Raw genomic sequence first — 11,851 nt, forward strand, 5'->3', positions numbered from 1 at the left:
ATTGGTTGTTTTTGATCTGGTGCAGTGCATTCCATCAGATGGCAATAGTGGAGGAAGAAACTAATTCCTCGATTTTCACAGGATAAGACAAATCTATTATTTTTGTTGTATATTTTGATATGTACAAGATATTAATCAGTTAGCTATTGGTACTTGTTGGACAAGGTGAACCAAATGTTCTTGTTTCACATGGTAAACAATAAGTGATAAGAATATTTACATCTCCATCACATTGTCATCAGCTGATGATCGTTTGATGAAGGAAGCACCAGTTAGCCCATACTAACTCCACCAACCATATATGGAAAAATTGAGGACCCCTGTTGAAAAACTGGAGTCACCATTTCTCTTTAAAACATTAATAGAACACTTATTTCACACAGCAGTGGTAGTGCATTTACATTCAGCTGTACAACCAACAAAATTACAAAGAGAAAACAATACATAGTACATTCAAAATTTTAACCTTGGTTTTGCAGTCTACATTAGTGGATATACATTTAAAAGCTAAAACACAATAGAATCAATTCAAACTTGAAACTAAACCCACAAGCTTGTAGTCTACTGTTTAAGCCACACTTAACACCCATGGTTATGGTAATTACATTTTAACTGAACACAAAAAATAAGGTTATGTAACAAAAAAGTGTAATACTATGCTTAAACAGCTTTTAAAGCTCATTAAAATGGGTATCACAAGTAATAAAATGTGAGCACAACTGATAATTTGTTATGACAAAACATAAAATATGTAGAAACCGACCTATTAAAGCCTTCAGCAGTTATAACGAAATGACAAATGTACATTTCCAGAAGATAGTGTTTCATTGACAAGCTAAGACCTATAGTGCTACAACTACAAAAATAAACCCTAAGGCTTGTCGTGCCATATTTGATATTTCATATATCCCTTGAGATTTGTTCTTCATTTTGAAGAACATACTAATCAGTCCTTTAAACCAACTTATTGCAACACTGACTGGACTTACATCTTTTTGCTAAAATGTTAAGCCAGTTTCACATCAAGGGAACTAGCTAAATTAGCCAAGTTAAGTTTGTAAAACCACAGAAAGCAAGATGTGGTTAGCTAATCGCAGACAACTGTGGTACGCAACACCCTTGTATACCGGGAGTTCACTGTATAAACTGACCTAAAACAATCCAAGTTTCAAGGCTACACACAAGCTAAAGGCTTTAAAAGATTAATTGGATTCCCAGTCTGATTCTATTAAGATCACTCAATGACGTCTTGATTGTTCAGACAAAACGTCATATATTTTTATTTTATTCTTTTTAATTGCTTTAGTTGATGTCTATATGTTTTTATAAAGAGTAATCACATAAAGGGGGGGGTGGAGAAGCCAAGGATGGAAGATGCTAACCATCCAGACAGCGCTAACACTGTACCATTAGCATGTTCAGGACTGAACACAAGGGTTCATCTTCGTTCTGCAACAACCTGGCCTTCTTGCAACATGTTAAATAGTGCTCTCCATGTTTTCGTCTTCTTTGTATTTAACAATGCTGATGCTAGCATGTCCATTGCTAAGTCTGTTAGCCTCCACTCCATTCTTTTTGGCCTGATCCCTCAGCACCAGCTTCTTCTGTCTCTTAACTATTTTGACGTAGAGGACTCCCCACAACATATTGGCCAGGACGTAGAGTCCAATAATCAATCCCAAGAAAGTCAACCTGAAAGTAAAGCGTGTTGGAAAAATGAAGTTATAGGTTGCTTAGCATATTGATAGTTAAGGTATGTTTTCCCCCCCCCTGTACCTAAATGCATTGGAATCATAAATTCTGCATGCTCCTCGTCCTCCACATTGCTTGGTGCCCCACTTCAAACATGTCCGATCAATCAGTGCTCCAAAATATATTGGGGGAGGGATCCCACCTGGCAGAACAAGGTTACATAGAATGACACGTTGAGAAAAAGGGACAAAAACTATAATATATGGAAAAAGTAGTTAGGTTTTGTTGCTCACCTAGAGTTCTTACGATCAGCGTCTGCATGCCTAGTGCCAAAGACTTTAGATCTGGCTGGATGGACCTAAATTAAAGTTGATTGGTATAGTTAACCAGAGTATACCACTAAAGAAAATGGGAAATTGAAGTTTTTCTGACAAACATCAAAGAATGAAATGTGACAATTAAGCATGTTGCCGTAAGAAGACACAATAAAACATGCTTTACATGTGCCAAAATGTAATTATGAAAGCCAAAATGCAAAGCTTCCAATATGTGCTATGTTTTTTCCTTACCTCAGCAGCACAATATATCCCGGCGTGCCTCCACAGGCAGAAATAAAGGCTCCCAGCACTGATAAAGCCATGTAAATTTTAAATTTGTCGTCACATTCAGTCCTTCTGGGACACTGGCCCAGCACGGCGGACATGTTTGCAGCAGGAGACGTGGAGGTATCAATGCATGTGCAGTTGTGGAACACCTTTAAAAACAACGAAACAAGACAATGATCTGAATTTGATTTTTCTTGATTTCATATGTTAACGTTTCATATTCAATTTCATATACAATTGGAAAAAAAAACCATACTAGTAACCAACTCTATTAACACAACCAGGCGTAGAAATGAAAACAAACGAGATCATACACAATTTTCAATTTTAACTAAAAAAGTAAATAAAAACAATCAAATCTTGTGTTTCTTTCATTAATTAAATGATTTTAATATACCTACGTTTTCTTTTAGCTAAAATCTAAATTAAAATCTAGCCTTCTATTGGGGCTTACCAAGTTCCCCCCTTCCTTTATTCAAAATACATATTTTTTCTGTTTTCCAAAAGGAAAAACAGAAGAAAATACGACGAAAACAAAATAAATCTTAAAAAAAAACCAAGGAAAGCAGAAAACAGGAAGAAAGAAAATGCAAAGTTTCGAAAAACAACTAAATTAATACTGAGTAGATAACTAAAGAAAGGAAATAAAACAGTAAGATTGCAAATACAACAGAAAAGTAAACAAAAGTGATGTTACATTAATAACGGTGAAAATGACAAATATTACTACATGTTACCCTGCAAAATCGCAAAAGTTGGGAAAGTTATTCGTCTTTATTTTTTGGATGCAATATTTGCCACTTTAAGTACTTTACCAAGCAATTTATTTATTTGTATGTTTGTCACTAATATTACAATGATAGGAATTGCCACTTTGGCCACATGAACTCCATGTTCACCATCAGAAAAAAGCTCACCATTGCTTTTCCCATTCCAGTGGAGGTCTGACATCCAGCCAGGCAGGGAGAGGCATACGTCATGCCGTTATAGGCGCACACAGGATCCCAGTGCTTCATGGAGCAGGAACAGCCCATGTTGCACGGCGACAACAACGTTGAATGATGGTAGGATACTTGAGGATAACTGGAAAAGAGACATTTGTGAGAATGTATTTGAGTCAAAAACACTCGATTTTGAGTTGGAGCTGGGTTATGTGTCCATGTGCGAGCCACTCACCCTTGGTACGCCACTGTTAAACCAGCCACCTCTGCGTTGTCGCAGTGAAAGAAGCCCTGAAGGGAAAGCATACAAAAGGCCCCAAGAGACGCAGAGATGGACACTCTGGCCGCTCCAACGACACCCAATTTAAAACGCTTCAGGATAAAACCGCCAGTGATGAAACCCAGGGCGACTGCGGGCAAGTTCATGATGCCTGAATAAGGGATGGGCGGAGGGGTGTTAGATTGGAAAACACAGCTCACAGCACCGTCACTGAAAGAAAACAACCATTTGAAACCGTTTCCCGTCTTTTCAGACTATTTGTTTTCAGAGCACTGTCAGTATCGGACGGACACTCATACAAGCAGCCATCAAATGCTAAAGCCTGCACAAAGGGAGCTCTCTCAGTGGGCCATTTAATATCTACATTCTTGCATCCGATTTATCACACACAATCACACTTCCCTTTCACAACATCATTGTTTCGGTTAGAGCAAACTTTGACGGGGAGGATCATGGATGTACCTATGAGAAAATTAGCTCTGGATGCCGCCTGGCCGTAGATCTGCTCCATGAACTTTGGTTTGAAGGTGATCATACCGACAAAGCCGTTGACCGCAACCAGGTTAGTGAGGATTATCATTGTGTAGATGCTGTTCCTGAAGAGTCTTTTCAGCGAAGGAACAAAATCTGGCAAAGAATAAACCATTAAGGCAAATGAGAGTAGCCAGTGATCTGGTATGAAGCTGTACACCTTGATTTATCTCATGTTTCCTCTACCTGACCAGCCTATTCAAATGCTGAGTTACCTTTAACCATTTCCTTAAACGTGACGGTCTTCTCTTTGTCTTCACCATCTTGGGTCTCATCTGGCAGGAAGCTCTGCTGTTCTGGCCCAGAAGCTAGCTCTGTACTTTTTTTGCCACCTTCTTCCTCCTCCCCCTGTTTCGGCAAAGACTTGGGCAGGAAAAAGAAGGGGATGCTCGACAGCAGAATCACTGTGCCATTCACTATGAAGCCCAGCCACCAGGCTCCCACCCAGCGAGAGTCCTTATAGGTGATGGTGATGCTGTCTGGGGGACGAAAGGCCAAAGAGAGATTGTTGGGTTATACAGAATGTTCCTGCTACGTTGTGTTCCCTTTGTTCTAGAAAGTTGGAAATTCCTAATTTGCAAAGCAAAAAAGTGTAAATAACCTCTGAAATCTCAGGTCATACTTTGAAATTTTCCCAAACCTTAAGACCCGACATGGCTGCCACACGCATAAAACTTTGTAAATGCTACATTGTTAAGCTCTTTATCTGCACATATGGCATCTTTATCAGTCACACACAGTGCTGTACAATCACGATTAGCAAAACATATTGCTACATAGAGCAAATTACACTTTACTGATGTAGTTAGTAGCCATTAGCTTAGTCACTTAGTTAGCTAATGCCACTGGTTTCGCAACTTCCACCTGGAACAGTCAACTTGGGTAGTTACTGACATCATTCCTTCAACATACAACTTTTGGTCTAGATGGAGTACAGCTAGAGTAATATTTAACTGTTTGTTAGCATCTTAGCAGCTAACTAGGGTTTAGCTGCTAAGTCCCTGTTGGCAGCAAAACCCTCTTTTTTTTTAGCAACAGTTGTTCAAAACATTTGAGTTGACAGTAGTTCTTGCTGTGTCACCACTATCCTGCAACTCTTGCTCCATGACTCAGGGTTTTACTCTTACCCAACAGCCACACCATAAACATTCAGTCACAAAGGTTAACTATTTTTGCTAAAGTGCTGCTCAGAGAGAGAAAGTATATCTCCCAGACTTATTCTTATCACACCGTCAAAGATAACCTTTGTTGATTCAAGCTACTTAGAATAACTGTAATTCCAGTAGGCATGTTGCGCTGACTTACAAATATATTTCAAGTGTTTGTTTTGAGTCTTTTTTTATTTAGACAAATCTCATACCTAAATCGACAAATCCAATGTCCACGTAGGTCTTGGCCAGGTAGGAGCCCAGCATGAACCCAACCATGGGGCCTAGCATTCCTGTTGTGTAGATGCAGGCTAGCAAAAGAGAAGAAGAGGGTAAGAAACATGTAAAAAGGAGTATGATTATGATTCATTTTATTTATGGTTCCTGCTTGGTTTTGAGATTTTAAATGTCAAAGTTTTTTTTGTTTGTTTTTTTTTTCCCACATCCCTTGCGAAGTGCTGTTTTGTTCAAAGTTTTTGGATGGATAGATATATAGCTAATTTCGTGTTAAAGATAAGAACTTAAGCTGGACTCTCCGCATCTCGGTTTGAGAATCTTACGTTGAAGTTAGACAGGAAGTAGCTGTTTTGAATTGCTGTTTAGTCGTAAGCTAATGAAGAATTTACATCCAGCTGGTGGACAACACGCTATAAAAGTCGCTGCCATTTTTTAAAAATGTAATGAAGCCATTTGATTCAGGTGTGTTGGAGCCCCTGTAGACTGGAGTAGAAAACCCCTTCACTAGAACCATCTGAATTAGGCAAACAAAAGAAACCAGAATATATGGTTTACTCAAATGTGGATGTAAGTATTTTACACTGACTACAGATTTTGAAAACTATTACTTTATTTGTGAAAATAAACAAACAGGTTTTTAGCTTTACCCAAAAATATTGTTAAACTCATGACAATGACTTGACTAAACTTCGATAAAACATGAACCAGAAATGTTTAAAATGGCAACACAAGGCAGCACGATGAAAATATCAAAAATGAAACAAACCCAGATAGAAAGGCGTGTTCTCTTGTCTAGAAAAGTCATCTAGATAGGAAACTCCCAACGGCATGGAGGGAGTCTCTCCAATTCCACGCAGCATGTTTCCCAGGAAAACGTAGATCCACATGGAAGAGCCGACTGCCTTTTCACAAGCTGACAGGAAGGAAACTGAGTTTAAACGTCATGTGACTAAGCAGATTGAGGATCAATTATGTAATGGATGAAGGTGGACATCCAAACGAAGTGCCAGATACCTTGTATGGCTGCTATGTCAGGGGTCTCGTCCTTCTCAGTCAGATTGTGGTTGGACAAACATGGCAGGATGCTTTCAGTGCTGTTGGCTTCAGTGTTATGGGACATACTGGTCTCATATTTATATCTAGAAGTAAAATTACAATTAATGTCAGAGATTCTGGTTTTCCCTATCAATTCATGTTTTAATATCTATGTTTATGTAAGAAATAAAACATGTTCTATGCCCTCAGGCCTCTTTTTGTTACTTCGGAGCGACAAATGTATAGAGAACTGATCCTGCCAAAACTGGCAATAAATATAAATATATAAAAACACGACAAAAGCTTGATAAAGTAATTAAAGTATAAGATATTGCACCATTTTTTTTAAAAATAAGAGCATTCCCGACTTATTTGATTGTACAGAGTAACATGAATTGATATTTTATATATTTTAAACAACGTTAATTTAGCATTATCAGTATTATTTAGGTTCCCATTTGGTATCCAATCTTTGTTTTAGTTATTAGTTTCCATCCATCCATCCATCCATCCATCCATTTTCTTTCACCCTTGTCCCTAATGGGGTCAGGAGGCTTATTATTATTATTATTACTTTTATACTCTAAATGTATTTAATGCCTTTTTTATGGTAACTTTTTTTGCCACTAGTGCCAAAGAAAATCTAAAAATAAATAAATAAATAAAATCGCAAAACTGTTTATATTTAAACATTGAGAGTTTCTATTTAACTCTAACCACGTAAAATCCCATTAAAACACATTAAAGTTTGTGGTGAAACATTAGATTCAGCTTCAATAGTCAAGCTTGTGATACAAAAGCAAGGAATTTGACTTCGGTTCACACAATCACAGGGTACAAACATTAAATATAAAAATACATATTTTAGTGGAGATCAAACAGAGTGCACCTCTTTGTGAATGTACACCCACTGCATTTGTTTTCAATGTGCTTTGGATGTGTTAAATATACAGAAACAGTTCCCTCACCAGCCAAAAATCCAACAAATGGAAGACTAAATTTAAAAAGGTTGAAGAGTAAATGTGTTTTATACTAACGGGCCCTGTAGGAAGTGTGGCAGTGCAACAATGAAGGATCCGGTGGCCATGACCAAGCAGCCGATACCAATCAGCCTGGGACGATGGAGCTTTGCACCAAAGTAGCTCACAAAGGCAATTACCAGCAAGTTTCCTGTGAAGAAAAATAAATGCAGAAAACTATTAATTAAAGGAGTAGCTCCAGTATTTTAGAATCCAGAACATCTTAACTTCACAAACCCATTTCAAAGCTGCCATCTATGACCCCAATCAGAGAGCTGGGGATGTCGAAGCGTCTCTCGATCTGGGTGATGGAGCTCTTCATGTAAGCGCCGCCAAAAGCTTTGGCAAAGTACATAAAGGCCAGGGAGACCAGGAACAACTGCGGGAGCACACACATTGAGAATTAGGCTTCTATAGGCCGGGCTTGTTGATTTGACCCAATGATGTCATGTCAAAGATCTCACAGTGATTCCTGTTAGAGTAAAAATTTCTCTTTTCTCAATGTTTAAAGGGTCTTGTAAAAGTAGGAGAAAAATGATCACACATATGGCCTAGATAAGATTAAAATGAAATATTTAGCATACATTGAAATATCTAGGGCTTTAACTCAACTTTAAGAAACACCTCAGTTTATATTTGATTAGTTCAGGGTCTTTTTCAAGATTGTTTGGAACATCATTCGCTCCAAAACCAGATATATTATGTGGAAAGTATTATTCTTAGAGTTATAAAATAAACTGTAAATGTCTGCATGTCCATATAGAAGTCCAAAGGACATGATAAACTTTGTACCAATATAAAAAAGGTACATTTCTTAAGATTTTGGATTAGTTCTGGAGTGTATTGACTTTGGAAATGTTCTCATCACAAGGTAACTTTAAATCTCCATCTTTAATCAACATGAGCAGGAATATCATTCAGGTGTTGCAAAAGTCATAATTGATCTTTGTCAATTAAAACAAAAAATTACTTCTGGCACATGATCTAAATCAGTAGACATGCAGCTCATTCGATAGAAATAAATCTAACGTTAGCTAAATGAATAAGTACTAAGAGACAGAAATTCTTCCCTGTGAATTCATTTTATAATTTCAACTGTATATTTTTTCGATGCACATATTTTTAAAACCGTACCTCTTCGAAAACCTGCTCTATCAAATCGCATGCTTGTCTTGCGCCATCTGGTGGAGGATTAAAGTACTATCAGTGAAGCGTTCTGCTTTTTTGAAGCACTTGAACAAAAATATTTTTGGAATGGTGACAGCATGGAAAATATATTAAAATATATATAAAAATTTTAATTTTGATGAACATCTAGATTTTATGGTTCAACTCAAGTTGTTTTTTATAGGTTTCTGCATATAATTTGTATTTTAAGTATTAAAATAAAACTGCAATATGTTTCACTTTATTTATGTTTCAAAAATATTCTAAGAAATTTATTTTCATTGATGATAATTTATGTCCATTGAAAATATTTAATTTATTGTACAACCATTAAATATAATAGTGTAACAGAATTGATCTTTAGCATATTTGGCTAATTACTTTTAATGTATAGATTTAATTTTCCCTTGGAAATTAATGCTTCCTACTGTTTTGTTTATATTAGGTCATTGTTATTCATTACGTAATATGTAGGTAGGTAGTACATGCTATGACAAACAGAGCAACTTGTGTTATGTCAGCGTCAGTCATAATCATCAACCAATGATCAACATCAGCCTTACAGACCTACTTTGGAAAAAGTATCATTTATATGAATTACAGTTACTCCACTTATTCTAAGTCAACAAACAGTTGAAAAGGTCTTACATCAGATCAAAATGAATTCATTTGGAAACTGTTTGCATATGAACTGTTTTTTTTCTCTCCAAAATGCAAGTCCAATATTTTGTCATAAAAGCAATTTCACTAACCTTGAGCTTGGAGCAACATGCCTCTTGTGGTTTTTTGGATTCTACGCTCATGATGCTTCTATGGGCTCAACTTTTGCAAAATACAAAAAGAATTAAACACAACACCAAAATCCCTGCAAATAAACAGCATACTTTGGAATACAAGATCTTGGAAACAAATTCTATTGAGCTTCTTCTAAAAACAACTTTAAATACATTTCTAACTCCACAATCTTGTCCACTAAGCATACAATGACAATTCATTACAATATTATACATGGACAGGCTTTTGAAAAAAATATAGATTCTCTTGAATCTGACTGGTGGCATTCACATAAACCTGCAAAATTTCAAATAACATCCAAAACAGAAGACACAAGAATTTACAAAGTGTTTTTAACAAAAGACATTTTTACCAGTACACATACAATAGTAATTGTGTGAAAGCATACTAATGAAGAAAACATACAGTAAAAGTATTTACCTGTGAAGCACTGATGGACCAGTATGAAGGATTCAAACTGATTGATAGCCGTAACTAGCAGGACTTTGCACCTGAGGCCCGAGTCTTATCATCAAATTACATCACGTGTAACCAGTAACTCAGGCAGTCATGTTGATCTTGCTGATCACGTCAATAAAAGGTCACCCAGCCCTCACGCGAACTGACAAGAGCCCCAGACACAAGCACAGTTTGTTCAAGACGAAGCTACAGGCGAAGAGGTTCAGAGGTCCCTCCGGCGTTCATGGTCGCGCACATCCTCCTCTAAGAAACTTCACAGCCACCCTCTTTCGGAAACACAACAAACAGCGAGCAGCGTGAAGCTGGCCAAAGTTTATTGTGGTACGAGCGAGCTGTTTCTGTTAGTCTGGCCCGTTTCAAAGAGTGAAACGCTTTCCTCTCCAGGAGAATTTCAGGTCGCGCAAAAGCCCGGGTGTTTCCATCCGAGGCCCGATCAAAGTCTTCCTGTACCATTGATGGCCGCGAACAATGGCTTTCTCTCGAATTCCCCAGTACGGCACATCCCATCACCTTATCACTTTTGTTTCACAGTGGCTATTCACTGGAGGCTCGTTCGGTCGCAGCTCACAATAAATGGCGTGTCCGTCTCTTGAACAGGTTTTAATGTAAGGATTTCCTAAACAAAATCAACGGGTCTTCTGGGAATTGGCTGTTGTTTACAACATTCTCTTCCACTGCTGTTACGCAGTTTAGATGAAGAAACTAATTATGAAATAAATAAATAAAAAATAGACAGAGCTTGCGATGGACTGGCGACTTGTCCAGGGTGTACTCCGTCTCTTGCCCGTTGACCGCTGGAGAAAGGTACCAGCACCCCTGGTGGCCCAACTAGGGATAAGCGTATAAGATGATGGATGGATGGATGGATGGATGGATGGATGGATGGATGGATGGATGGATGGATGGATGGATGATAGACAGAGCATATTTTTTGTCTTTTCACTGTTTGAAACTTGTAAATTGCAAATCTGCATTACTCAAGAACCCTTGTCAAGAACTAATGGCCAGACATTTTTATCCAAGGTTTTTAGCCTGAATTTGGCCATGTTGTTTTGGATCATGGTCATCCCCCAGTTTCAGTGTCGGGTAGAGGCCAGCAGATTTGATTTAAAATCTTGCGGTATGCACCATTCGTGATGGCTTGCAGTCTGAAAACATTTCCAAGGTCTTTGGGAGACAAACTTCCATCGTCATCAATCCCCTAACTCTAGTAGAAATTTAGACTTTGGGTGAACATCTTGTTTTGTTCGTCACATTTTCAGTAGTTTTACCTTTTCAGTCAATGCTCTGACTTCAGTTATGAGCACATCTATGTGAGTAGCCATAATTTTGTTGTCATTTCTTGGAGTTTGACAATCTGTTCACGTCTTCCTTGCTTCAATGTTTTTTTTTACCTACCCCATTATTTTTTAATGGCTAGAAAAAAATTGGCTTCCTACCTCATTTAAACCTTAATTATTATTATTATTATTATTATTTTTTTTTTTTTACAAATTCCAAGACACTTTAATATAGTTGGAAAATAACAGCAAGTCTGGAGGACGCTGCCAGGCGATAGAGTGAACCCCACGCTGCAGCTGCAACATTAGTTCCCTTTTGCTAAAATGAGTCATTTGTACTGCCTCTCGAGTGGCAACATTAATATGCTTTATCTCTTGCTCATAAAAAATAATGATGACTAATGATTATTGTGTGTTTAGGGCAATTAATTAAGCTGTGTACACAGAATGTACTTCTAGTGCGCTTGCACGTTATTGACTTGTGTAATATGTTACACAACTTCCAAATAGCATGAGTTCAGAAATATAGCAACTCTGGTAGAAGTGCAGGACATTTCAGTCGGTGAGTTGCAGAATACATCACAGGGAAAACAGCAACCCTACGGGGAAGTTATAGTTTTGCATTCTTTTGCTGAAATAAGACTTTTCGTCACAGCCACTAG

General features: G+C 37.6%; 1 protein-coding gene across 1 annotated transcript; it reads right to left on the reverse strand.

Annotated features, from left to right (window-relative positions):
- Window positions 1–332: 332 nt before the first annotated feature.
- LOC106931399 (solute carrier organic anion transporter family member 1C1-like) lies at window positions 333–10,215 on the reverse strand. Its single transcript, XM_088003101.1, has 15 exons — window positions 9,871–10,215; window positions 9,408–9,477; window positions 7,726–7,867; window positions 7,507–7,639; window positions 6,449–6,573; window positions 6,201–6,347; window positions 5,410–5,508; window positions 4,265–4,528; window positions 3,981–4,145; window positions 3,474–3,669; window positions 3,215–3,380; window positions 2,262–2,446; window positions 1,986–2,050; window positions 1,777–1,894; window positions 333–1,692 (listed from the first exon to the last, which is right to left on the reverse strand). Exons 2-15 carry the CDS (start codon window positions 9,456–9,458, stop codon window positions 1,479–1,481), a joined length of 2,070 nt encoding a protein of 689 aa, XP_087859227.1. The 5' UTR covers window positions 9,459–9,477; window positions 9,871–10,215; the 3' UTR covers window positions 333–1,478.
- Window positions 10,216–11,851: the final 1,636 nt, after the last annotated feature.

Source organism: Poecilia mexicana, unplaced genomic scaffold (assembly GCF_051168715.1).
Source record: "Poecilia mexicana isolate PSO_F unplaced genomic scaffold, ASM5116871v1 scaffold_23, whole genome shotgun sequence".
Taxonomy (NCBI): Eukaryota; Metazoa; Chordata; class Actinopteri; order Cyprinodontiformes; family Poeciliidae; genus Poecilia; species Poecilia mexicana.